At 50.0% G+C, this 26,972-nt stretch overlaps 1 protein-coding gene across 1 annotated transcript; it reads left to right on the forward strand.

The window, feature by feature from the left end:
• Window positions 1-6,656: 6,656 nt before the first annotated feature.
• Window positions 6,657-20,638, forward strand: LOC138683603 (adenosine 5'-monophosphoramidase HINT2-like). The gene is given in 7 exon segments (XM_069775589.1): window positions 6,657-6,881; window positions 8,146-8,287; window positions 8,995-9,257; window positions 9,259-9,288; window positions 10,709-10,733; window positions 10,736-10,812; window positions 20,296-20,638. Coding segments are annotated over 7 exon segments (927 nt in total). The 3' UTR covers window positions 20,461-20,638.
• The last annotated feature ends 6,334 nt before the right edge of the window (window positions 20,639-26,972 follow it).

The following is a 26,972-nucleotide window of genomic DNA, read 5'->3' on the forward strand; positions in this document are numbered from 1 at the left end:
AGGACCCACACCAGGTTAGTTCGGGAAGAACTGCAGCCCGCGGAAAGGACTCACGTTGGAGACGTTCGTGAAGGACTGTCTCCTGTGGGAGGGACCCCACGGTGGAGCAGGGGACGAGTGAGGAGTCCTCCCCCTGTAGGAGGAAGGAGCGGCAGAGACAATGTGTGGCGAGCTGACCCCAACCCCCATCCCTGTTCCCCTGCGCCGCCGGGGGGAGGAGGTAGAGAGAACCGGGAGTGGAGTTGAGCCGGGAAAGAGGGAGGGGTGGGGGGAATGTGTTCTAAGGTTTGGTTTTACTTCCTAATATCCTTGTTTTGATTTGATTTGTAGTAAATTAAATTGATTTTTTTTCTTCCCCAAGTTGAGCCTGTCTTTTGCCCGTGACCGTAAGTGGTGAGTGATCCCTCCCAGTCCTTATCTCCACCCACGAGCCTGCCTTTATATTTTCTCCTCATCCTGTTGCAAATATTCTGGTAAAGAAATCAAAATTTAATCACATAGAAGAGCTAGGTTTGATTAAGAAGTAAAATTGTGAAGCATAATGTATAGGATTGTTAAGTTTGAAATGTAGCCATAGAAACTTTAGGAACCGTGTTATGTGTCACTACAGGAACCTTAATATTGTTAAAGTTTGAAATAGCTAACCATAGAAACCTCACCAGGAAGTTACTGGTCTTTCTATGTTTTCTTTCAAGAAACTAAGGAAACCGTCATGGACACCAGTTTGCTGCTTGGAAACCCCCTTACCCTTCCCATCTTGATTTGAGTATCGAAGATTCCAATTGTCGCCAAAAACCGGAATAAAACTCCTTAACAGCAATGAGAAGTTAAGAAGCAGGCATTTCTTTATTGCAGCGCTGGGCACACAGGGGATCACTCCACCTAGTGTGTGCACCTGTCTGGTTCGATCATGCAGGTTAAATACACACCTGTTATACATATTCACTAGATTTCTGGGAAATGTCATACATAATCATCAACTGTCCAATAAATCATTAGCATATGTAAATGTCCCTTTACGCAGGCATGGTGAAGTCTCTGGTGGTCTTCAGAAACCCTCTGGTGGTCTTCCATAGTCTTCCTCACTTTGTCCGATAGTTGACCTCTCTTATGTGATTCTGCGCAGTACGATTTTGCCATCATGTATTAGATTTACATAAAAGTACATTCAATGTTAATCCTTACATTTAACGTTTCTAGTGATTGGCCCTCAGTCACATCACCTTATCAATATTCTTATACTATAACGTTCATTGGTTAATCTTACCTAATCCCACTAACTGGTCTCTTGATCAAAGTGGGGTTTCTAAACCACAGAACTAAGGTCCATAACGATCTCTCTCTTAGTTCATTAAGACAAAACACTACAATCTAACAAATCTGTCAGAATTTCTATGGTTAACCGATCTTAGACAATACTTATTCTTTTATGATTGCATACCGCACATTTTGTATGTTCCTAAGTTTCTATAGCTATTGTGAGCTTCAAACCCCTATTTTCTACAATCTTTACCCTTTTAACCAAACCCGACTTAAGTGAAATTTCAACTTTTATCAAATATTGGTAACACAATCAGTAGAGCTAAGTGTAACTGACCAATGATTGTTTTTAAATAAGAATATTGATAAGGTTATATAATCAAAGGACCAATCATTATACAGGTTAAATTTAAGAGCGAGCATAGTATGCATTTTTATGTAAAGAGCTTATGTAACAATGACCTGACATAAAAAGTCTATAAAAACTGATGGATTTTGATACTAAGTTGGACACGCCTTTGGAGAAGCGATCCCCCGTGTCCCCAGCACTGCAATAAACAAAGTGCCTGCTTCTTAACTTCTCATTGGTGTTAAGGAGTTTTATGCCGGATTTCGGTAACAATCCCACCGTGGCCGGGGTGGGGGGAGTGAGCGAGCGGCTGCGTGGTGCTTTGTTACCGGCTGGGCTGAAACCACGACAGTCTTATACATTCAGAGAGACTGGGCGATTACCATAGGTTTTAGAAGCCTGTGGCGCCTGGTGGAATTCACGTCTCGCCTCGCAGGCAACGTTGCCGACACTTTGCTCCAAACCAGAGCGAGCAAAGGGTTATTATTAAACAGTGATCCACTGAAGAATCGTAGAATCCTAGAGCAGCCCAGGTGGGAAAGGACCTTGAAAGATCATCTGGTCCATCCTTTTGTGGGAAAGGGAGCCTAGATGAGATTATCTAGCACCCTGTCCAATCGCACCTTGAAAACCTCTAGCGATGGGGACTCTACCACATCCCTGGGGAGGCTGTTCCAGTGGATGATTGTGTGAGAAACACACTCATGCAGAATTTTATGAATTTTACCACTTTATTATAGAGCAAAGGCAAACAGTGCTGGGCGCATGGTTGAAACCAGAGGCGCACCCGGTTGCACCCGAACTCGCCTTTTATACACTGTGTTCGTGGCGTTTTCAAAAAGTCATTTTAATATTGCAGATATCTATTTAACATAACCACCCCAGACCACCCCCACTTGCACGCGTCTCTCGTGGTTCGAGGGGGCTCCCAGGGATCCGCAAGGGATGAAGTTAGTAGTCTTCCTCCAGAGGCACTTTTCACCCCATGATTTTCCGGCAGCTGCAGGTGGTTGTCTTATCGTTCCATCTTTCCATTTCCAATTAGCTCCAAGGGTACATTTCCTGTGTCAAGGCCTAGGTTACTGTCAGTGAAGCAAACATCCTGTCAAGATATAGCTTATGTGGCAGTTAGGCAAACTTTCAGTATTCTCATTTTGCGAAAGTCAATATACATTTCACAATTGTTCTCACTGTAAAAAAAAAAAAAAGTCAGTAGTCAGTCTGTCTTGTATTGAGATGAAATCTCTCTCCCGGGGCAACTTGTACCCATTGCCCCTTGTCTTCTCCATGTGGCTCCTTGTGAAGAGAGAGCCTCCCTCCTCTTTGTAGCCACCCTTTAAGTACTGGAATACTGTGATGAGGTCCCCCCGAGCCTTCTCTTCTCCAAAGGAAAAATGACCCAACTCCTTCAGTCTTTCCTCATAGGGCAGGTTCTCCAGCCTTTTGATCATCTTCGTGGCCCTCCTTGGGACCTTCTCCGGTCTGTCTGCATCTTTTTTTGAATTGTGGGGACCAGAAGTGGACACAGTGCTCCAGGTGCGGCCTGCAGGGGTGGCCTCTGTGAGAAGAGGCCAGGGTCTGCCCTGTGCCGGACACAGCTGGTTCCAGCCAGCTAGGCACCGGGCTCACCGCAGGCCAAAGCTGAGCAACTCGGCGAAGCTGGTGGCGCCCCTGTGGAAAAATATTTAAGAAAGGGCAAAACGCTGTCTGGGGCACGTATTTCCCTGCTGCCCGTGGATCCGGCAGGTGGATATTTCCTGAAGGAACTTTTTCATCCTATTTTCTCTCCCTGTCCTGTTGAGGAGGGGCAGTGAGAGAGCAGCTGGGTGGGCCCCTGGCAGCCGGCCAAGGTCAACCCATCAACCCATCGCAAAGCCTAAAAGGCAGATTCCTCCATGGAGCAGTTGAAGGGGGTTGGTGGTTTAAAGAATGATAGTGACTGGGGTAGGAACAGGACGTTTTGGAGATAGGAAAGTCGGGAAATATCTGGGGATCCAGTCACTTTGGGTGGGCGGGGGGGGGAATTTCAAGAGAAAAAGCCTTCTTTCTGAGCAATAAGAGGTTCTTGTGAGAAAAAGGATCTTGACCCCATTTTCTTTCTCACTTGGTAATAAAAGTGATAAAGAACTGGAACTCCTGCGTGGAAAGGGATGAAAATGTGCGGAGCCCGTTGGATTCTCTTTGCGTGTGTGCATTGGAAACCCAGGAACAGCTATGAAGAGGTCATGGAGTAGATGCGAGCTTGGTCTTGCTAAACTTGATTAAAACAGAGCCTTAGAGAAGGCAATGCCTTGAGGATGTGAAGGGTAAAAGGACAATAAGTAAGGCTGGAGATGTAGTTCCTGACCCTTTTGTCGGGAAGGATTAGGACCGAATGTTGATTTGACTGAAGCGCAGGTACCAATCCGTCTTCCGTAACTGAAATTTCAGTAGCAAAGGAGACCCAAAGCTGAGAATTGGGCACCGATGATGCTTTTGATACTGTCCAGGTTTCCCCTAGCAATGACCCCAGAGCTCTGAGGGCGATAGTCAAGGGCATGGGGGCCCAGGTGGTGTTCTCCTCAGTCCTGCCGGTGAGGGGAAAGGGCGGGAGGAGGAGGGCACTGATAATGCGGGTCAAGAATTGGCTGCGGAGCTGGTGCTGGCGACAGGGTTTTGGGTTCTGTGACCATGGGCCCCTGTTTGTGGGTCAGCGTCTGCTTGGGAGAGAGGGGATCCACCTCACTAAGCGGGGCAAAGGTATTTTTACCAGTAGGCTAGCTGACCTCATTAGGAGGGCTTTAAACTAGGAATGAGGAGGGGAGGGAGAGAGTAACCAGCAGCCCTGCGAGGCAGCAACGGACAGGGTCACTGAGCAAAGCGCAGGGGTTGATGTGACAGGAAGGGATCACAAAATCACCAAAACGGGGCTTAAGCAGGGTCACCTCCAGCATTTGCATGTAAGCAAGGAAGTGCCTACAAGGCACCATTACGGAGAAATCCCCAAAACCCCTTCTGGGGAGTCAACATGCTGGGGGTGCCTCTCTGAAGTGCCTGTACACTAATGCACGCAGTATGGGGAATAAGCATGAGGAGTCAGAGATGCGTGTGCAGTTGCAGGGCTACGATCTTGTTGGGATCACGGAGACGTGGTGGGATGGCTCCCGTGACCGGAGTGTTGCAATGGAGGGCTACGGGCTCTTTAGGAAGGACGGGCTGGGAAGATGAGGAGGGGCAGTGGCCCTTTTATGTGAGACAACAGCTGGAATGCACGGAGCCCTGCCTGGGGAGGGCTGATGAGCCGACTGAGAGCTTATGGGTAAGGATTGAAGAGAAGATGGGTAAGGGTGGCATTCTAGTGGGTGTCTGCTATAGGCCGCCCGACCAGGAAGAACAAGCGGATGAGGCCCTCTACAGACAGATAAGATGGGAGCAGCCTCGCGTTCGCAGGCCCTGGTGTGGCAGTACACTCCCCCCACCTCCCAAGCCAGAAAACAAAACTTCTCCAGGCAGGGAGAAGAGGAAAAAAACCCCTAAACACTAGAGGCCGCAGGTTGAAATTTGAACTGGCCAATCGAGACGTGCCAGGTACACAGAGGTGACCTTCTTAGCCAATAGCGATTAAATGACCACAGATCAGATTCGACAGGGGTAGAAATGGGGTCCCGCCGGAGGACATGTTGGAATCAGTCCTCCTCGGAGCAGCGGGTCTGCAGTCAGGGGCTCCCCCTTGGGTCGGGGCACCGCCCGAGGTAATTCCTCGAGGGAGAGAGCCCTCATCATCTTTTAGGTGAGTGATATGCGCGTTTTGAGTCATCATTTTTAAATCTTAAGGATTCTTAAGTCAGCTGTGTAGTATTAATACTCTTTACATCATTGAGCCTGTGGTTTTATAAAATGTTACCAGAGTTCTAACGAACTTTTGCTGAAGAATAAATCTGAGCTTTAACACCTGTTGGATTTGATTGTGCATGCCTCCGTAACACCTGGTCCTCACGGGGGACTTCAACCACCCCGATATCTGCTGGAGGGACAACACAGCAGGGCATAAGCAATCTAGGAGGCTCCTGGAGTGCATTGATGACAACTTCCTCACCCAAGTGATAGAGGAGCCAACGAGGAGAGGTGCTCTGCTGGACCTCCTACCGACCGACAAGGAGGGGCTCGTTGGGGATGCGAAGGTCAAAGGCGGCCTTGGCTGCAGTGACCGTGAGATGGTGGAGTTCAGGATCCCGAGAGGAGGGAGGAGGGTAAAACGCAAGCTCACGTCCCTGGACTTGAGGAGAGCCGACTCTAGCCTCTTCAGGGATCTGCTTGGAAGCGTCCCGTGGGATAAGGCCCTGGAGGGAAGAGGGGCCCAAGAAAGCTGGTTAATACTGGAGGGTCACCTCCTCCAAGCTCAAGAGCGGTCCATCCCAACGAGCAGGAAGTCGGGCAAAAATGCCAGGAGGCCTGCGTGGATGAGCAACGAGCTCCTGGCCAAACTCCAGCACAAAAAGGAAGCCTGCAGGGGGTGGAAGCAAGGACGGGTAACCTGGGAGGAATACGGAGACATTGTCCGAGCATGCAGGGCTGAGGTTAGGAAAGCTGGAATTCCCACCTGGAATTGAATCTGGCAAGGGAGGTCAAAGACAACAAGAAGGGCTTCTATAAGGGCTTCTACTTAGTTGGCATGGTTGAAGGTTGGACTCGATGATCTTAAAGGTCTTTTCCAACCTAAACGATTCTATGATTCTGTAAGTACATAGGTGACAAAAGGAAGGCTATGGAAAAATGTGGGCCCTCTGCTGAATGAGGCAGGGGGACCTGGTGACACAGGACATGCAAAAAGGCTGTGGAACTGCAGCGGCCCCTTCTCTCCCTTCCCCCCCACCTGCCAGTACCTGCCGCCCTTTCTCTTCTGTCCTGGGACTTCAAGGTGACCTGCTGAAAGAAAACGGCGTCCACCTGCCGCAACTGCAAGGCTGCGGCTGCAACCCAAACGGAAGCACTACAGCCTACCTGTGCTGACGTCTCCCCACAAACAGACCTCCCAAGGACTGATATAGCTGTCTAGACCTCGGGCCGCATGGAGCTCCAGTACCTGGAAGTCCCCCTAGCACCCGAAGGCAGCGGTGGATGTCATAGCTGCAAGCGTGCCCAGCTGGAAGATCTCCTTGGACAAGTAACTATGCTACAAGAGGAGCTCGACAGGCAGCGCGGTATCCGGGAACGCGAGCAGGGGATCGATGCGTGGTATTGTACGCTGTCCCGGGCTGACCGACAGCCTGCCTTAAGGCTGCGCAAGAGGAAGGTAAGCCTGAATCCAACCTCGAGCTGACTGATGCAAGGCACTCACGAGATGAAGGAGACTGGACGCTTGTCTGTGCTTGGGGTAGAAGGAAGAACCCTCCCCCATCTCCTGAAGTGTCCCTACATAACAGACAGGATGCTCTGGGGTTGGAGACTGAAGAACACGTGAGTAACGGACAGGATCCAGGACAAGCCAACCATGCAAAGCTGACCCAACCACCCACCCGCATTAGAACCAGCGCCGCCAGAAAAGCATGCAAGGTATTAGTAATTGGAGATTCCCTACTGAGAGGCACCGAAGCACCCATTTGCTGTCCAGACGATTTCTCTAGAGAAACCTGCTGCCTACCAGGAGCTCGCATTTGTCTAGAGAAGCCTGCTGCCTACCAGGAGCTCGCATTCGTGGCATCACTGAGAGGCTGCCGAGCCTGGTGAACCCTACGGGTTATCATCCGCTCCTACTATTCCGCATAGGGTCTGGCGAGGCAACTTAGAACCCTCCCAAGAGACTATATGTCCCTCGGAGCAATGTTAAAAGGATCGGGAGCACAGGCGGTGGTCTCCTCTATCCTCCCAGTCAGAGGAAGGGGTCCAGGAAGGAGGAGACGAATTGAACAGGTGAATGCCTGGCTGCGTAGCTGGTGCCATGCTCAAGGTTTTGGCTTCTATGATTGTGGATCTACCTTTGAGAAGCCGGGTCTGTTGGGAGCTGATGGGATTCACCTCACCAAGCGGGGCAAGAGGGTCTTGAGTTGGAAGAGTTGGAAGCCACTGTGCAGAAGGAGTAGAAGGGAGCTGGCAGCTCTTTAAGGACATTTTTCTTAGCACACAAGAGCTCTCGATCCCCATGCGTAAGAAATCAGGCAAGGAAGGCAGGAGACCAGCGTGGCTGGGGAAGGACCTTCTGGTCGAGCTGAAGCGCAAGAAGGAAATGCATAGGCAGTGGAAGCGGGGACATGCATCCTGGGAAGAATATAGGGATGCTGCCTGGGTGTGTAGGGATGGGATCAGGAAAGCTAAGGCACAGCTGGAGCTGAATTTGGCAAGGGATGTGAAGAATCATAAGGAGGGCTTCTACAGGTGCGTTGGTCAGAAAAGGAAGAGTAAAGAAAACGTACGCCACCCCCACCCCCCTCCGATAAAGAAGACGGGAGATCTAGTGACAACCGACATGGAGAAGGCTGAGGTACTCAACGACTCTTTTCCTCCCTTTTTGCTGGCAACCACTGTTCCCACATCTCTCAAGTCCCTGAACCTCAAGGCAGGGACTGGGGGAACAAAGTCCCTCCCATCGTAGGAAACGTTCCGGTTCGAGACCTCCTGAGGAACCTGAACGTACACAAGTCCTGCACCTGGGGAGGAACAACCCCATGCACTGGTATATGCTGGAGGCCGACTGGCTGGAAAGTAGCTTTGCAGAAAAGGACGTGGGGGGCTCCTGGTGGACACCAAGTTGAACATGAGCCGACAACGTGCCCTTGCCGCAAAGAAGGCTAAGGATATCCTTAGCCCGATATAGAGGAAAGCGGGGTTTATGTATGTTACAATACAGTTGTGTAGACCAATCAAATTGCTCACTATCCCCGGGGGCGCAGGGCACCACAGGCCACCCTTGGGCAGCTTTGGAGGCACTGCCTATTTTTCTAAAAGCCTCCTACCCAGCTTAGCGCAAATCCTATCTTGATCTGCCCTCCAGCCCTCCAGCCACCAGTGCTGAACACAGGCTTTGTATTTTATTTTCTCCCAGGAGGCGTGCAGCTTAGAAACGTCTGCAACTGAAGCGGGGCTTTCAGGGAACAATTTAGAGCAACTTCTGTTGGTTCTGCGAAATGTTCTGAAAAGTTAAGGCCTGCCCTGCCCTAGCAAAAGCAGTCATTTGACTGGAGGGAGCAGCACCAAAAAGCCACAAGCACGTTTGGGGTGGACTTGATGCGGTAATAAATAACAAGAAATAGTACTTCTAGCTACAACAGCCTCTTCTGAGACCTCGTTGCCCGCCCGCAGGGTCGCAGCACTACACGGCACAGATCCCTCCGCGGACTCGCCCGACGTCGTCTCCCTCCGCGCCCCGGTCGGATCCCTCCGCGCCCCAAGGGGCACGCAAACTCCCTGAGCCCCGGTAAGCGCCAGGTCGACGAGGGCGGACCCGCCAAGGGGGCGGGGACAAGCGGCAACGACAGGCGAGACAGCCAATCGAGACGCGGGATCGGCCGGCGGCGATCTGGCGGCCCAATGGGCGCCGCGGAGGGCCTGGCCGAGTGGAGGAAGCGCGGGGGCGACAACGGGCGTTGTCGTGGTTGGCGAGATTGTTGGGGCGCGGGCCGCCCGGCCCGGTGGCGCCACTACTGTCTTCGGAAAGATCACCGGCAAGGCGCTTCCCCGCCAACGTCATCTACGAGGACGAGGAGGTAGCCGCGGCTTTGCTCTGTGCGCGGTTCCTCTTCCCTTCCCCCCCCTCCCCCTCCCCCCGCGCTCGCAGGCACCCTGAGCCGAGGCCCCGTTGCGCGGTGCCTGGGAGCGCGGCAGGGCGGGTGGCGGCGTTGCTGCGGGTGGGTGGGTGGAGGGACGGGGGACGGACGGGGCCTCTCTGGGTTGTGGCGCTCTCTACTGCACCATCCCTAAAACATCGCGCTTCTTCGGTACCCCCCCCCGCCCCCGGCTGCTGCGGCGCGTACCGGGTTTCCGGTGTTGCCCGGCTCGCCTCGGTTCCCAGCCCCACCGCGTCGTGTGCGTGCGCGCGTGCGCGTGCGTAGAGGAGGGCCTCTGACGGTAACGCACTTGGTGGCAGCCGCAGACGTCTGCCGCCTGATATCCCTTTGGCACTGCAAGTCGCGCAAAGTTTGCTGCCGAGGGATGGGAGTGGTCCTGCCTCGTGTGGGATGATAGTCTTGAAACCAGAGTAGCGACCGTAATGAGTTAGTTCTGCATAGGAGAAATGCAGGTCTCTGTGCCTCGTAACAGCATTATAGAGATTTCACAGCTCTGCTGTGCTAGGCTTTGGTTCTGAACCCCCAAACCGGATTATTAAAGCAAAGAATTACAGCTTTTCTTATTTTTCTTAACAGAAAGCTAGAAACCGGTCATCCTGCGGGCTGCAAAAGCTTCCCAGATCTTGTTTCTGTGCTGAAGTGGGACCGTGATAACAGCATGCTTGCGAGGTTCGCGGATGCTGGTGCACCACAACGTGCTAGGAACTAGAGTGAGCTGCTTAGACTGTGGGGAAAAAAATGCAGCCGTTGCCTACACGATGTTAACTTTAAGTTAGTATCCCGTATAATTTTGTTATTAAAATGCTGAAGATTAACAGTTAGGGATGCCTTCTGCTTTTGAAGGTAGGGTTTATGGGCAATACAGAAGACAGGCTCGTACTAGGCGCTTGCAGGCTTCCTGGGATTATGCTTTTGTTCAATACTTGAGCTCCCTGTCGCATGGAAAACGAACGGCCGCTGATCTTCCACTTCACCAAACTCTTTGCTGGTTCAGTTAAGCCGTTTGTCTCCTGCCTCTGTGGTGGACCACATCGAATAGAAAAACTGCTTAGGAAACGATCAGCCCAAATTGAAACATACTGGAGGTCGCTAATCTGAAGTACTGGCCCGTCTCCTTGCCCCCATCATCTTGCGTGCACTTCTGGAGGGGGCTCTGTAAATACGTTGTATTTTGTGTATAGAGAGTATTAATATCGTGTAAGAAAAATCAACGTTTCGGCTTGCGTTTGGGGTATCTGGCAATCTGCTTCTGTACGAGTTCGGTGGGGCGTATTGATTTGCTTAAGCTATTGCCTTTCTCTGAAGCCAATTGCGTTTTAACTGTTTACTCTTCCTCCAGCGCCTTGCGTTCCGTGATCTTTCGCCCAAGCTCCGACGCTTTTCCTAGTCACGCCTAAGGAGCCAATTATCGGGTTATCTGACGCAGAAGATTCTGGTGAATCTGTAAGTACTGCGGAAGCTTTCTGTGGGCTAAACTGTACCTGTAATTAGTTCCTAATTTACTAGGCTCTCTCTCCCACCCCCCCTTTTCCTCTTGATAGGGCACACGCAGTAGGCTATTGTGGGTTTTCTGGCGCTATAATCTTTTGCCTCTAGCTTATAATGGAGTTGAGCTTTTTGGCTAAAAGTAGCGATATAAAGCAACGCTCCTCCCTGGGTATGTACTTCTGGTGCAAAATGCAGCGTTGTTTTGGAGCGCAGTCTGATGCCTGTCGTCGTGGTTTAGAGTAAGAGTAGTAGTACTTCCTCTAATACGGAGAAGAGGGCTTGGGGTTTTTGGCAGGTCAGGGGTGAGGAAGGGCAAAGCTGGTTGAGAGGTGCTGGATGCTTCACTCTTGGCTGTGAAAGTCAAGTTCAAAGACTTTGTAAACCCACGCAAAAGGCAGCCTAAAGTTTATTTTCCACCAGAATTGCTTATTGTCGTGGTTTCAGCCCAGCCAGTAACAAAGGACCACGCAGCGGCTCACTCACTCCTCCCGCCCCCCTCCTGTGGGATGGGGAGGAGAATCAGAAAGGAGGAGAAAAAAAAATCAAACAGAACTGGAACCTAGAGGGTTGAGATAACGACAGTTTCCTGGGACAACACAAAAACAGAAGTTACAACAACGGTAGTAATGAATGAGTATACAAAACGAGTGATGCACACTGCAACTGCTCACCACCCGGAGCCCGACACTCCACCACTTCCCCCACTGAAAGCCGAGAGAGCACCCCCCAGCCTGCTCCCCATTTATATAATGAGCATGATGTCCCATGGTATGGAATAGCTCCTTGGCTAGTTCAGGTCAGCTGTTCTGGCTGTGCCCCCCCCGACATCCCAGGTTCCTGTAAAAATTAACTCTATCCCAGCTGAACCCAGGACATTATCCACCCCCTTATTCTATACCATCTACATCATGCCAAGATCCTACATTTTCCAATTAATCACCACCACTTTCCTTGTTTTGTATACATATATGTATATGGACACACACACCCCCCCCGCGCACACACACACACACACGAATAGTATTCGCTTAGTCGATGGGCTATCCCTCTAATGTGTCCATCAATTTTATTTAGTCCATGACTTTGGGGCTCCATCTGTTGTAACAGTCCTTCAGGTTAGGAGAGAAGGTGTGAGGTGTTGGATTGTTGCATGCTGCCTCTGGAGCTTGCAGCTGGTACATTTGGTGCAATCCACGCCCTTGGTCTGCAAGTCGAAGATTTTGATCTTGAGGAAATTGCTGGGCGCCAGTTCAAGTTCTATCACTGTTGTACTTGGCTCAGTTTCAAAGTCCATCCTGCAGTCATTTGGGTAATTCTTACAGTAATACCCTTGATATGGCATATAGACACTACAGATACAATGACATGCATTGGCAGGTGTCGTGGTTTCAGCCCAGCCGGTAACAGAGGACCACGCAGCCGCTTGCTCACTCCTCCTGCCCCCCTCCGGTGGGATAGGGAGGAGACGGAGGAGAGAAAAGAAAAAAAACCTGGAACCTCGAGGGTTGAGATAAAGGCAGTTTACTGGGACAACACAAAGAAATTACAACAACAGCAACGGTACTAATGAAAGAGTGTACAAAACGAGTGATGCACAGTGCAACTGCTCACCACCCGGAGCCCGACGCTCTGCCAATTCCTCCACCGAAAGTCGAGAGCTCCCCCTGGCCCGCTCCCCATTTATATACTGAGCATGATGTCACATGGTATGGAATAGCTCCTTGGCTAGTTCAGGTCAGCTGCCCCGGCTATGCCCCTCACCTCCCAGGTTCCTGTAAAAATTAACTCTATCCCAGCTGAACCCAGGACATTATCCACCCCCTTATTCTATACCATCTACATCATGCCCAGATCTTACATTTTCCAATCAACCACTACCACTTTCCTTGTCTTATATATAAGTATATGGACCCCCCCCACACACACACAAATAGTATTCCTTTAGCCTATGGGCTATCCTTCTAATGTGTCCATCCATTTTATTTAGTCCATGACTTTGGGGCTCCATCTGTTGTAACAGTTCTTCAGGATAAGAGAGATGGTGTGAGATGTTGGGTTGTTGTATGCTGCCTCTGGAACTTGTGGCTAGTACATTTGGTGCAACTCACGCCCTTGGTCTGCAGGTCGAAGATGTTGATCTTGAGGAAATTGCTGGGTGCCAGTTCAAGTTCTATCGCTGTTGTACTTGGCTCAGTTTCAAAGTCCATCCTGCAGTCATTTGGGTAATTCTTACAGTAATACCCTTGATATGGCATATAGACACTATAGATACAATGACATGCATTGGCAGGTTATTTAGCAGTTAAGTATCATACAGCCTAATTCACTGGCTATTCTCTCCCAAAATCAAATCTCCCTGAGGTACACATCGAACTTCCCCATCCTTCTGCATCACCCACCAGGTGTACCCAGGTCCTTGAGCAAAAGCAATTCCATGAATGGGTTTGCCTCTGCTTGAGGGAGGACTAACCCAGACTGTCTTTCCTAACATACTCCTCATGCGCACTACAGGGACTTTATCCCCTTCTACAGTATGTGGAAGTCTTGGTTGGGTGGGGCCGGTTCGATTGGCAGATCCTCTAGTATTAACTAACCAGGTGGCTTTTGTTAAATGTGTATCCCAATGTTTGAAAGTTCCACCCCCCATCGCTCTCGGTGTAGTTTTCAGCAGTCCATTGTATCGTTCCATTTTTCCAGAGGCCAGTGCATGATAGGGGATGTGATATACCCACTCAAAGCCATGCTCTTTAGCCCAGGTGTCTATGAGGTTGTTTCGGAAGTGAGTCCCATTGTCCGACTCGATTCTTTCTGGGGTACCGTGTCTCTGTCCTGGTTTCAGCTGGGATGTAGTTAACTGTCTTCCTAGTAGCTGGTACAGTGCTATGTTTTGAGTTCAGTATGTGAAGAATGTTGATAACACTGATGTTTTCAGTTGTTGCTCAGTAGTGTTTAGACTATAGTCAAGGATTTTTCAGCTTCTCATGCCCAGCCAGGGCACCTGACCCAAACTGGCCAACAGTGTATTCCATACCATGTGACGTCCCATCTAGTTTAGGAACTGGGAAGTGGGGGGGGGAGGGATTCGCCGCTTGGGGACTGGCTGGGCGTCGGTCGGCATGTGGTGAGCAATTGAATTGCACATCATATGTACATTTCAATCCTTTTATTACTACTGTTGTCATTTTATTAGTGTTATCATTATCATTAATAGTTTCTTCTTTTCTGTTCTATTAAATCGTTCTTATCTCAACCCAGGAGTTTTACTTCTTTTCCTGATTTTCTCCCCCATCCCACTGGATGGGGGGGAGTGAGTGAGCGGCTGCGTGGTGCTTAGTTGCTGGCTGGGGTTAAACCACGACAGTCGCCATAAAACTTTCTCCTCAAGGCCCAGGATAGTGTTCTGGGCAGTGGCATGGGTTACAGAATATGTTTCCAGCCATCCAGTGGTTGTTTCCACCATTGTAAGCACATGGCACTTGCCTTGGCGGGTTCGTGGGAGTGTGATATAGTCAATCTGCCAGGCCTCCCACTGTTTATATTTCAGCCATCGCCCTCCATATGACAGGGGTTTTAGCCGCTTGGCTTGTTTAATTGCAGCACATGTTTCACATTCATGGATGACCTGTGCGATAGTGTCCATGGTCAAGTCCACCCCTTGATCATGAGCCCATCTATATGTTGCATCTCTTCCCTGATGGCCTGAAGTATCATGGGCCCACTGAGCCATAAATAGCTCACCCTTATGTTGCCAGTCCAGGTCCACCTGAGCCACTTCAATCTTGGCAGCCTGATCCACCTGTTGGTTATTTTGATGTTCTTCAGTGGCTCGACTCTTGGGTGCATGAGCATCTACATGACATACTTTTATCAATAGCTTCTCTATCCGAAGAGCAACATCTTGCCACAGTGCAGCAGCCCAGATGGGTTTACCTCTGTGCTGACAGTTGCTCTGCTTCCATTGCTGTAGCCACCCCCACAGGGCATTTGCCATCATCCATGAGTCAGTATAGAGATAGAGCACTGGCCACTTTTCTCTTTCAGCAATGTCTAACGCTAGCTGGATGGCTTTCACCTCTGCAAATTGACTCGATTCACCTTCTCCTTCAGCAGTTTCTGTGACTTGTCATGTAGGGCTCCATACAGCAGCCTTCCACCTCCGATGCTTTCCCACAATGCGACAGGACCCATCAGTGAACAGGGCATATTGCCTCTCATTTTCTGGCAGTTTATTATACAGCGGGGCCTCTTCAGCCCGTGTCACCTCCTCCTCTGGCAACATTCCAAAATCTTTGTCTTCTGGCCAGTCCATGATCACTTCTAAAATTCCTGGGTGACTGGGTTTTCCTATGCGAGCCCGTTGTGTGATCAGTGCAATCCACTTACTCCACGTGGCATCAGTTGCATGATGTGTAGAGGAAACTTTCCCTTTGAACATCCAGCGCAGCACTGGCAGTCGGGGTGCTAAGAGGAGCTGTGTTTCAGTACCAACCACTTCTGAAGCGGCTCGAACTCCTTCATATGCTGCCAATATCTCTTTTTCAGTTGGAGTATAGCGGGCCTCGGATCCTCAATATCCTCGACTCCAGAACCCCAGGGGTCGGCCTCAGGTCTCCCCAGGTGCTTTCTGCCAGAGGCTCCAGGTAGGGCCATTCTCCCCAGCTGCAGTGTAGAGCACATTTTTAACATCTTGTCCTGCCCGGACTGGCCCAAGGGCTACTGCATGAACAATCTCCCGCTTAATTTGTTCAAAGGCTTGTTGTTGCTCAGGGCCCCATTTAAAATCATTCTTCTTCGGGGTCACTTGATAGAGAGGGCTTACAATCAGACTGTAATTCAGAATATGCATTCTCCAAAAACCCACGACACCTAAGAAAGCCTGTGTTTCCTTTTCATTAGTCGGTGGAAACATAGCTGCTATTTTGTTGATCACATCCATAGGGATCTGACGACGCCCGTCTTGCCATTTTACTCCTAAGAACTGGATCTCCTGTGCAGGTCCCTTGACCTTACTGTCTTTTATGGCACAACTGGCATTCAGAAGGATTTGGATTATTTTCTTCCCTTTCTCAAAGACTTCTTCTGCCGTGTTGCCCCATACGATGATGTCATCAATGCACTGTAGGTGTCCTGGAGCTTCACCTTTTTCCAGTGCAGCCTGGACCAGTCCATGGCAAATAGTGGGGCTGTGTTTCCACCCCTGGGGCAGTCTATTCCAGGTGTACTGGACGCCCCTCCAAGTGAAAGCAAACTGTGGCCTGCACTCCGCTGCCGAAGGGATTGAGAAAAATGCATTAGCAATGTTAATTGTGGCATACCACTTGGCTGCCTTTGATTCCAGTTTGTATTGAAGTTCTAACATATCTAGCACAGCAGCACTCAGCGGTGGCGTGAGTTCATTCAGCCCGCAATAATCTACTGTTAGTCTCCACTCTTGTCGTGGTTTAACCCCAGCCAGCAACCAAGCACAACGCAAGCCACTCACTCACTCCCCCCCACCCAGTGGGATGGGGGGGAAAATCAGGAAAAGAAGTAAAACTCATGGGTTGAGATAAGAACAGTTTAATAGAACAGAAAAGAAGAAACTAATAATGATAATGATAACACTAATACAATAACAACAGCAGTAATAAAAGGATTGGAATGTACATATGATGTGCAATTCATTTGCTCACCACATGCCGATCGACGCCCATCTAGTCCCCGAGCGGCGATCCCCCGCCCCCACTCCCCCAAGTTTATACACTAGATGTGGCGTCACATGGTATGGAATACCCCGTTGGCCACTTTGGGTCAGCTGCCCTGGCTGTGTCCTGTGCTAACTTCTTGTGCCCCTTCAGCTTTCTCGCTGGCTGGGCATGAGAAGCTGAAAAATCCTTGACTTGAGACTAAACACTACTTAGCAACAACTGAAAACATCAGTGTTATCAACATTCTTCGCATACTGAACTCAAAACATAGCACTGTACCAGCTACTAGGAAGACAGTTAACTATATCCCAGCTGAAACCAGGACAACTCCCCATTAGATTTCCACACAGGCCATATGGGACTATTAAAGGGTGAGTGAGTCTTACTGATCATTCCTTGGATCTCCAATCGGCAAATCAGCTTACGGATGGGGATCAGGGAGTCTCGGTTGGTGCAATATTGCTGCCAGTGCACAGTCGTGGTAGCAATTGGCACCTGTTGTTCTTCAACCCTCAGCAACCCCACAACCGAAGGGTCCTCAGAGAGGCCGGGCAAGGTGCATAGCTGTTCAGTTTTCTCCGTCTCTAATGTAGCTATACCAAAGGCCCAACGGTACCCCATTGGGTCCTTGAAATACCCCCTCCTGAGATAATCTATGCCAAGGATGCACGGGGCCTCTGGGCCAGTCGCAATGGGGTGTTTATACCACTCATTCCCAGTTAGACTCATTTCAGATTACAATACATTTAGCTCTTGGGATCCCCCTGTCACACCAGAGATACAGATGAGTTCTGCCCCTTTATAACTTGATGGCATTAGAGTACATTGTGCACCAGTGTCTACTAGAGCCTTATACTTCTGTGGGTCTCATGTGCCAGGCCATCGAATCCACACTGTCCAGTAGACTCGGTTGTCCCTCTCCTCCACCTGGCTGGAGGCAGGGCCCCTCTAATCCTGGTTAGAATATCCGTTACCCACTTTTTGCACACGTGAATCAGAAGTCCCTTCAAGAGGATCAGAAATGAGATCGGCCCATCTACTGCGTCTGGAGAACTGCTCACGGGAAACTGGAGCAGCAGTTTTCCAAGAAGAATCCTCTTTTCTGGTTGCTTTTTCTCGCAACTCCCGTACCCGTGCATCCAAGACTGAGGTAGGTTTTCCATCCCACTTCCTCATGTCCTCCCCATGGTCACGCAGGTAAAACCACAGGTTAGCCCGTCGTGTGTACTTTCTCTCTCCTCTCTCTTGGGCAGAGGTACGCTTACTCCCAGTAGCTGCGATGCGGGCCTGTACAGGTGAGGAGGAGGACATATCCACTTTGAATTGCTGGAACTCTGGGGACAATTCCTCTACAGCTGAGACACAGGCCCGTAGGGAGGAAGAGAGACTTCCTTCGTATTGCCGGAGTTGGACAGCCAATTCATCCACCGTTTGTCCATAGCCTTCTTTCCAGGACATTACTGCCAATGAGTTGGCATAGGTTGGTGGTGCACTTCGTAGAAACTTCCGCCACGTGGGTTGTGTGCATTGGACTTCATCTGGATCTGTGGGTGACTGCGCATTTTCTGGATCATTATAAATCACCTCCAGCACGGCTAATTCCCTCAGGTACTGGATACCTCTCTCCATGGTGGTCCACTTGCCTTGGTGACATGTAACTTCATCCCTGAAGGGGTATCTTTCCTTTACACCTAACAGAAGTCGCCTCCAGAGGCTGAGGACTTGTGTTTTTCTCCCAATTGTCTTGTCGATGCCCCCTTCCCTAGACAGAGATCCCAACTGCTTGGCTTCCCTACCCTCTAATTCCAAACTACTGGCCCCATTATCCCAGCATCGGAGCAGCTAGGTAACAATGTGCTCACCTGGGTGGCGGCTAAAATCTTTTCTTATGTCACGCAACTCACTCAGGGATAGAGGTCAGGTGATTATTTCAGGTTCTGCCTCTTCCTCCTGTTCTCGCGATGACCCTGGTTCACTTTCATCTCTCGCTAAGCGAACTGATTTTTTTCTGTGTTTCTTTTTCTGTACAGGGGCGACTGATACTGGCACAGGTTGGTTTTCTGGTTTAGCTGCAGTATCTGTCACCGGGGTAGGGGTAGCCACGGTACCTGTTGTCCTGTTTTCCCTCTCTTCCCCCTTTTCCCCCTGAGGGTGCTGCCTAATATCAAGCAGTGTTTGGTAGATACTGGCCAGGGCACAGCACAGTGCATCGAGTTGTACATCTTTGGAATAGCCACAGCATTTTCCTTTCAAATATTCTACCACTTCATGAGGGTTCTGCAGTTGTTCGGGAGTGAACTTCCAAGTCACTGGAGGTGAGAAGTTCTCTAGATACCTGCCCATATCCTCCCACATGCCGTGCCACCCATGAATATCCAGCTTTGGGGCAGATCTCTAGGTGGTATTCTTAAAGAACCTTTTTGTAGCTCTAAACAAGACCTGAAACATATTCAGGAGGCATAGCACTAACAGCACACTGGCTTGCGCATCCCAAGGATATTCAAAATTCTCAAAAGCTGTTGTAATTAGTCGGAAGGAGAGAAGGGAGGTGAATGGACGGGGGGAAGTATCCCCCCCTAACTTCTTCATGGATTGGGTGTAATTACCAATAAAATCCAATAGAAGGTGCCCAAAGTATGGAAATGATATCACTGCCTCATACAGATACCAGCTTAACCTCATGACCAGTGATGTAATCATTTCACAAGTCGACATTGCCCAGTACAGCAAAATGATAATCCCGATCCCTCTCCCAGAGGGGAGAAACGTAACTACAGGCAATACATAGAGCATATAAGAACTTACAAAACGCCACCATGTGAACAAAAGAACTAACTTTGTAACATCTATTTATCTAATAGAAGAAGTGCATATGACAAATTTGTTTCAACACACTCTGGCCAGATCTGTTGTTATCTCAACCCTTCGTTCCCCACGTTGGGCGCCAAAAAAGACTGTCATGGTTTCATCCCAACCGGTAACAAAGGACCACACAGCCGCTCACTCACTCCTCCTGCCCCCCTCCGGTGGGATAGGAAGGAGAATCAGAAAGGAGAAGAAAAAAAAAACAAAAATGGAACCTAGAGGGTTGAGATAACGACAATTTCCTGGGACAACACAAAAACAGAAGTTACAACAACAACAACGGTACTAATGAAAGAGTATACAAAACGACTGATGCACAGTGCAACTGCTCACCACCCGGAACCTGACACTCCGCCACTTCCCCCACTGAAAGCCGAGAGACCACCCCCCCGCCTGCCCCCCATTTATATACTGAGCATGATGTCAAATGGTATGGAATAGCTCCTTGGCTAGTTCAGGTCAGCTGTCCTGGCTGTGCCTCCCCAACCTCCCAGGTTCCTGTAAAACTTAACTCTATCCAAGATGAACCTAGGACACTTATATTGCCTGAAGATATAATGGGGGCTTTAACCCGGAGACAAACTTAGCTTCTGTGGCCGTTTTGTAGTCCGTTACTGTCCAGCTTGAAAAAAATTGCATGGCTCTTCCCCCCCACCCCCCACACACACAGTGTGCATAATCGGTCTTTGTAGCTTTGCTTAGAAAATGTCAGTTGCAGGCGAGCGGACAGACGGTAATTTGAAGCGCAACGGTTGAATTGCTAGGAATTGGCTACCTGGTTTCTCTAGATGGTTCTCTGCTCTCAGTCCTTCCCTTCCTGCCCTCTCCCCTCTTTGTGTGTGGCTTTTTATTTTATTTATTTATGGGTTTGTACTTCCTTCTCCAGCTTCTTGGGCATTTCATGATTGTTGGCAAGAAGCGTGCTGCTCACCTGGGCCTGACCAATGGATTCCGGATGGTTGCGGATGAAGGGCCCGAGGGCGGGCAGTCTGTCTGTCACGTACATCTACATATTCTGGGTGGCCGTCAGTTGGGCTGGCCGCCTGGCTAAGATTTTTGCACCGCAAGAGTTGCTGCACGTGTACAAATTGCCACTGAATGGATTTCGTCTGTTGCCCGTCAGTCTAGTAGCCGCTGTTGACGTCTAATTTTTTGTGACGTGTGTCTGTGGAAGGTAATAAAAGCCTTGAGCAGCAGTTGCACAATAAAGATTTAGCATGGGGATATCACCTCTGTCTTGTGCGTCTTACTGAGGGAAATAGTTCTGCAAGTTAAAATGGTGTCTCCCCGGAGTGTAAGTATGTGGAACGTTTCAGTCTGTTAACAGTGTTCTATAGACAGATAATGATTTGCCCAGTCATTTGAAGCTGTTCCTCTTCCTACCCCAGTCACTATCATTCTTTAAACCACCAACCCCCTTCAACTGCTCCATGGAGGAATCTGCCTTTTAGGCTTTGCGATGGGTTGATGGGTTGACCTTGGCCGGCTGCCAGGGGCCCACCCAGCCACTCTCTCACTGCCCCTCCTCAACAGGACAGGGAGAGAAAATAGGATGAAAAAGTTCCTTCAGGAAATATCCACCTGCCGGATCCACGGGCAGCAGGGAAATACGTGCCCCAGACAGCGTTTTGCCCTTTCTTAAATATTTTTCCACAGGGGCGCCACCAGCTTCGCCGAGTTGCTCAGCTTTGGCCTGCGGTGAGCCCGGTGCCTAGCTGGCTGGAACCAGCTGTGTCCGGCACAGGGCAGACCCTGGCCTCTTCTCACAGAGGCCACCCCTGCAGGCCGCACCTGGAGCACTGTGTCCACTTCTGGTCCCCACAATTCAAAAAAAGATGCAGACAGACCGGAGAAGGTCCCAAGGAGGGCCATGAAGATGATCAAAAGGCTGGAGAACCTGCCCTATGAGGAAAGACTGAAGGAGTTGGGTCATTTTTCCTTTGGAGAAAAGAATGCTCGGGGGGACCTCATCACAGTATTCCAGTACGTAAATGGGGCTGCAAAGAGGAGGGAGGCACTCTCTTCACAAGGAGCCACATGGAGAAGACAAGGGGCAATGGGTACAAGTTGCCCCAGGAGAGAGATTTCATCTCGATACCAGACAGACTGACTACTGACTTTTTTTTTTTTTTTTTTTTACAGTGAGAACAATCATCCACTGGAACAGCCTCCCCAGGGATGTGGTAGAGTCCCCATTGCTAGAGGTTTTCAAGGTGCGTTTGGACAGGTGTTCTGGTTTCAGCTGGGATGGAGTTGATTGTCTTCCTAGTAACTGGTACAGTGCTATGTTCTGAGTTCAGTATGAGAAGAATGTTGATAACCCTGATGTTTTCAGTTGTTGCTAAGTAGTGTTTAGACTATAGTCAAGGATTTTTCAGCTTCTCATGCCCAGCCAGCGAGAAAGCTGAAGGGGCTCAAGAAGTTAGCACAGGACACAGCCAGGGCAGCTGACCCAAAGTGGCCAACTGGGTATTCCATACCATGTGACGTCACATCTAGTATATAAACTGGGGGGAGTGGGGGCAGGGGGATCACCGCTCAGGGACTAACTGGGCGTCAGTCGGCATGTGGTTAGCAATTGCATTGTGCATCACTTGTATATTCGATTCCTTTCATTATTACTATTGTCATTTTATTAGTGTTATCATTATCATTATTAGTTTCTTCTTTTCTGTTCTATTAAACCGTTCTTATCTCAACCCACAAGTTTTACTTCACGATTTTCTCCCCCATCCCACTGGGTGGGGGGGAAGTGAGTGAGTGGCTGCGTGGTGCTTAGTTGCTGACTGGGGTTAAACCACGACAACAGAGTGCTAGATGATCTAATCTAGGCTGCCTTTCCCACAAAAGGATGGACCAGATGATCTTTCCAGGTCCCTTCCCACCTGGGATGCTCTAGGATTCTACGATTCTTCAGTGGATCGCTGTTTAATAACCCTTTGCTCGCTCTGGTTTAGAGCAAGGTATCAGCAATGTTGCCTGCGAGGCGAGACATGAATTCCACCAAGCGCCAAAGACTTCTAAAACGTATGGTAATCACCCAGTCTCTGTGAATGTATAAGTGATACCAAACTTCTTCAAAATTCCCCCGCCCCCAGAAGCGGGAACACCTAGATACCTTAGGGAGTTGATGCAGACAGAACAATAGATGTTACCTAGCTCAATCATTCAGTAAGCAAACACTGCACCAGTGTAGTTTCAAGGAAACATCATATGTCAGTTTCCATCTACTTCAGGTAAACCGTTTCCATCTCCTCCCCGGGAAGACTAAATAAAGGTGAAGTCCTTGGGTCACTTACACGCCCATGTCACCAAACTTCACCCGATCGCTTGGGGATATAGAAGAGATGAAGACGCCTTCCAGTGGGCGTCTCAGATGCCTCAGTAACATAGGGTTCAAGGGCAACAAAGGATCGCCCTGCTTTCCCATGCCTGTCTCCCTTTTCTAATGGCTGCTAAAGAAAGATGAAGTTTGCCGTCTCCCTGTGATGTAGTTTTGGTTTGGGTCTGGCTGGGATGGAGGTAACTTTCCCCATAGCAGCCCTCATAGTGCTGTGCTTTGTAGTTGTAGCTAGAAGGGTGTTGATAACACACCAATGTTTTGGCTACTGCTGAGCAGTGCTCCCACAGCTGACTTATCCCTTCTAGGTATGCATACCATTTCCTAACTGTGGCCTTTTGGGCTACTCCCTCGGGAGGAGGCGACCCATTGAGGACTGAGTTTAAGAGAGGGAAAGGGCCCTGTACTATAACATCTTGTGATGTGTGCAGCTTTTCAGCCTCCTTAACCGCTCTAGTGAGGGAAAGGACCCCCTTTTCCCAATCTGAGTATCGTTGTTCAGTCTCCTTGAATGAAGTGGAAGAGAATAATAAAGTCCTAGCTGGTCCTTGCGGTCCCTTTTGAAACACGCCACAGTACGAAGCATGTGCGGCAAATCCCCATTCCACCCTTAACGGGTCTCGTGGGTGCAACGGGCCTAGTCTCTGATAAGCCTTAAGCTCATCTTTCAAAGTGTTAAGGGCTTCCGTATGTTGCAAAGTCCAATCCCATTTCCTATTGTTTTGGAGCAAGTCATAAAGAACCCTGGTATATGTTTTCTCCAGTAGCCTGAGGTACCTAGCAGCTGCTGTAATTCCGTTTTATTGCCCGGAGTCTGTCCCTTTTCAATAGCTGATAAGAGTGTCGTCGGGTACCGCAACTGCTCCAGCTATCCACCGTGCCCCCAGGAATTTAATTTCTTGTCCAGGACCTTGACATTTAGAAGATGGAATGTCTAGCCCATTCTTGACTAACAGATTCCAGATGGCCTCAGCCACTTGCCCTACCTGTTCCTTGCTATCCCCACCGACTAGGATATCATCTATATATTGATATATGTGAACACCTGATGGCACTTCCACAGCATCAAGAAGCTTGGCTAAAGCATTGTGGGCAATAGTGGGGGAATGCCTCTATCCCTGGGGAGGCCGATTAAAGGTGTATTGTGTCCCCTCCCAAGTGAAGGCGAACTGGGGTTTGTCCTCTTCCCTTAGGGGAATCATAAAAAACATATCCTTGACATCTAAAGCAGCCATCCATGGGTGGGCCGCGGCCTGTATTGCCGTTACTATTGAGGTTATGCTCGGAACAGCAGCAGTTAATGGTGGGGTATTACTGTTTCATCTCCTATAATCAATTGTTAGTCGCCACGTCCCATCCGGTTTACGGACTGGCCAAACAGGAGAATTATAAGGGGAATGTATGTGACTTGTGATCTGTCTCTTCTCAAGATCGTTAATTACTTCTGAAATACCCCGCTTGGCAGCAGCTGGCAGCAGGTATTGAGAGACACGGGTTACCTTAGATTGCAGTACTGCAGGAGCAACCTGCAACGTTTTCACATGGGTAGCCCCTGCCCCTCTGCCCCCAAAGCTGCACACCCTGCCATTGGGTAGGTACCACTGTTTGCCCACCAGCACATCGAATCCCAGTATATTTCCCTCATAGGGGCTCAAAGCCACTTCCACAGCAGTCATTCTCTTTTCCCCAGGTAGCCAAAGTTGAGTTCGAGCTATGGGACATTTTTCTGCTGCTCCTGTCCCTCCCATCATGTTTATAGTCTTTCTCGATGGTTTAATCCCTAGCTCATTAGCTTGTCGTTTGTTTAAAACACTAATTTGGGCTCCCGTATCAATTAAAAATTCTAAACTTATCCGTCTTGGACCCACAGGAGTGTGTATACAAGGCTCCTTATCAGCAGACCATTGGCAAGAATCCGCCACGCGCATTGGGCGGCCTGAACCCCAGACCGCAACTTCTAGTTTTTTAGCCCTTCCAACTCCCCTCGCAGTGCCGCGAAAGGGTTCAGTTTCTCTTCCCGAGGGGGCGGGGTTGCTGGCGCTTCCCTTTGGTCCCTAGTTTTCCCCTCCAGCAATTCCACCAGCTTCCGGATGTCGTCAGCGGCCTGCCCGTGCAGCATGGCTCGGGGTGCCCCCAGTGCCAATGCCTTCCGCCAGAGACCATTCCTTCTGGGATCATAGTTCCGACCCGGCCGACCCCGGGAAGGAGGCTCAGGCTCCCGGGGGGGAGGCCGTTCGGGGCGGCGTTTACGACTGGCTTGCCGGACCTTCCTGTTACCCTCTGCGCCACCGCTCGGCTCCGCCCATCCCATCTCGCGCCCGTGAACTACTATGCTGTGCAGTACTTCCGCCCAGGTCATCCCGTGCGCGGGCGGGTTCTGCTGATTGCGCTCGATGGCCCCCTGAATTCTTTCTCTGAGGGACTGGACGTGTATTTTTAAAGCATCCGGCAGCCCTCTAATAAGGGGTCTAAGGGGTGGCGGGGGTCCACCGGTACAGCCATCGCTATCCCTTGCTGCCCTCTGTCGTACATGGCCTGAACACAGGCCGCCTTTTGCACTCCCTCCGTTACCTCCGACAGTCCCTTTACCCGGATAGTAACAGGTTCTCCTCTCTCCTTGGGGTCCACACCCCCAGCCCAATAGGCTACTCGGGACGTTATCGACTGATCACCCGCCGGTCCGTCACTCAAAAACACTCCCGGTCCCCAGAACCCCCTTGCTTTGTCATCACTCAATAGTATCCGATCTCCCCCAGTTAAAGAAACCCTCCGCAAATACTCAGTTTCGGTTTCGCCCGGCTTGCGTGAAAACTTAGCTTGTAATTCACTGAGTTCGGGTCCCGTCCACCGTCCAAGGGGTCGTGCGGACAGTGGCTCGGGGGTTCCCACCGTGCGGACCCGTGTGCCTTTCTGTTTTAATAAGGGGTCGCACGTCCCTTTCCTCCAAGTCCTCTACCTCTTCAGAGCTGTTTTCATCAGAGTCTCCCCAAATGTCCCCATCCCAACCCTCAGGGTCCGTGCCCGTAATTAACTTTCAGATTTGGGTAACACTGGGGGGCTTTTTTGCTTGCGCGAGCATAATTTCAATCTTTCGTTCTAATAGACGCGGCCGCTCCTTTTCTCGTTTCAATTCCGCCTTCGAACAACCTATTTCCCATTGCTTTTTAGAATTATCCTTTGCCAGTCTGTCAGAATCGTTATTTTGGTTTTGCGCTTGAACCAAGCAGGCGCCTAGGATGGCACACATACTGCCTTTGCCATCTCGACTATTTCCGCGGCATTGTTCTATTCTCTCCATGACCGCTGCTGGGTCGGACCACTTCTCCTTTGCCCATTCCATACCTGGGGGAGAAGGGCTACAGCCGTGCCTCCGTAATAATTCCTCTATTAACGCCATCCTGCCGACTACGCCAATTTAATGTTACGGAGGCTCACGCAATCAAATCCAACAGGTGTTAAAAATCAGATCTATTCTTCAGTAAAAAAGTTAGTTGGAACCACGATATCATTAGTGAACCACAGGCTCAATGATGTAAGGGGAATTAGTACTACACAGCCAACTTGAGAATTCTTAAGGTCTAAAAATGATGGTTCAAAATGCGCATATCGCTCACCTACAAGATGAGGGCTCTCAACCTCGAGGAGTTACCTAGGGCGGCGTCCCGACCCAAGGGGAGAGTCCGTGACTGCAGACCCGCTGCTCCGAGGAGGACTGACTCAAAATGTCCTCCGGCGGGGCCCCATTTATACCCTTGTCGAATCTGATCTGTGGTCGTTTTATTCCCCATTGGCCAAAAGGTCAACACTTCCACGTACTGACGCGTGTCGGATTGGTCAGTTCGGCTTTCAACCTGCGGCCTCTAGGGTTTGGGGTTTTTTTCCTCTCCTCCCTGTCCGGAGAAGTTTCGTTTCCTGTCGGGGTGGGTGTACCTGCCACGCTGGGATGGAGGTAACTTTCCCCATAGCAGCCCTCATAGAGGAGCTCCGGTGAACGGGGCGCGTTGCGTCAGTTCGCGCAGGCAGTTCGCGCAGCCCCCCTTCTTCCCAGCTCAAGAAGGCTACTCAAGCGGTGGACGACAGCCCAGAGGGAGACCCAGGTATGGTTGCCACTCGGGTGAAAGCCATTGTCAGGAAAAATGTGGCGATGCAGACAGAACTCCCATGTAAACATGCAGCTGTCCAGGTCTCTGGCTGCAGGGAGTGCCTGAGTCTATCACTGACGA

Source organism: Haliaeetus albicilla, chromosome W (genome assembly GCF_947461875.1).
Source record: "Haliaeetus albicilla chromosome W, bHalAlb1.1, whole genome shotgun sequence".
Taxonomy (NCBI): domain Eukaryota; kingdom Metazoa; phylum Chordata; class Aves; order Accipitriformes; family Accipitridae; genus Haliaeetus; species Haliaeetus albicilla.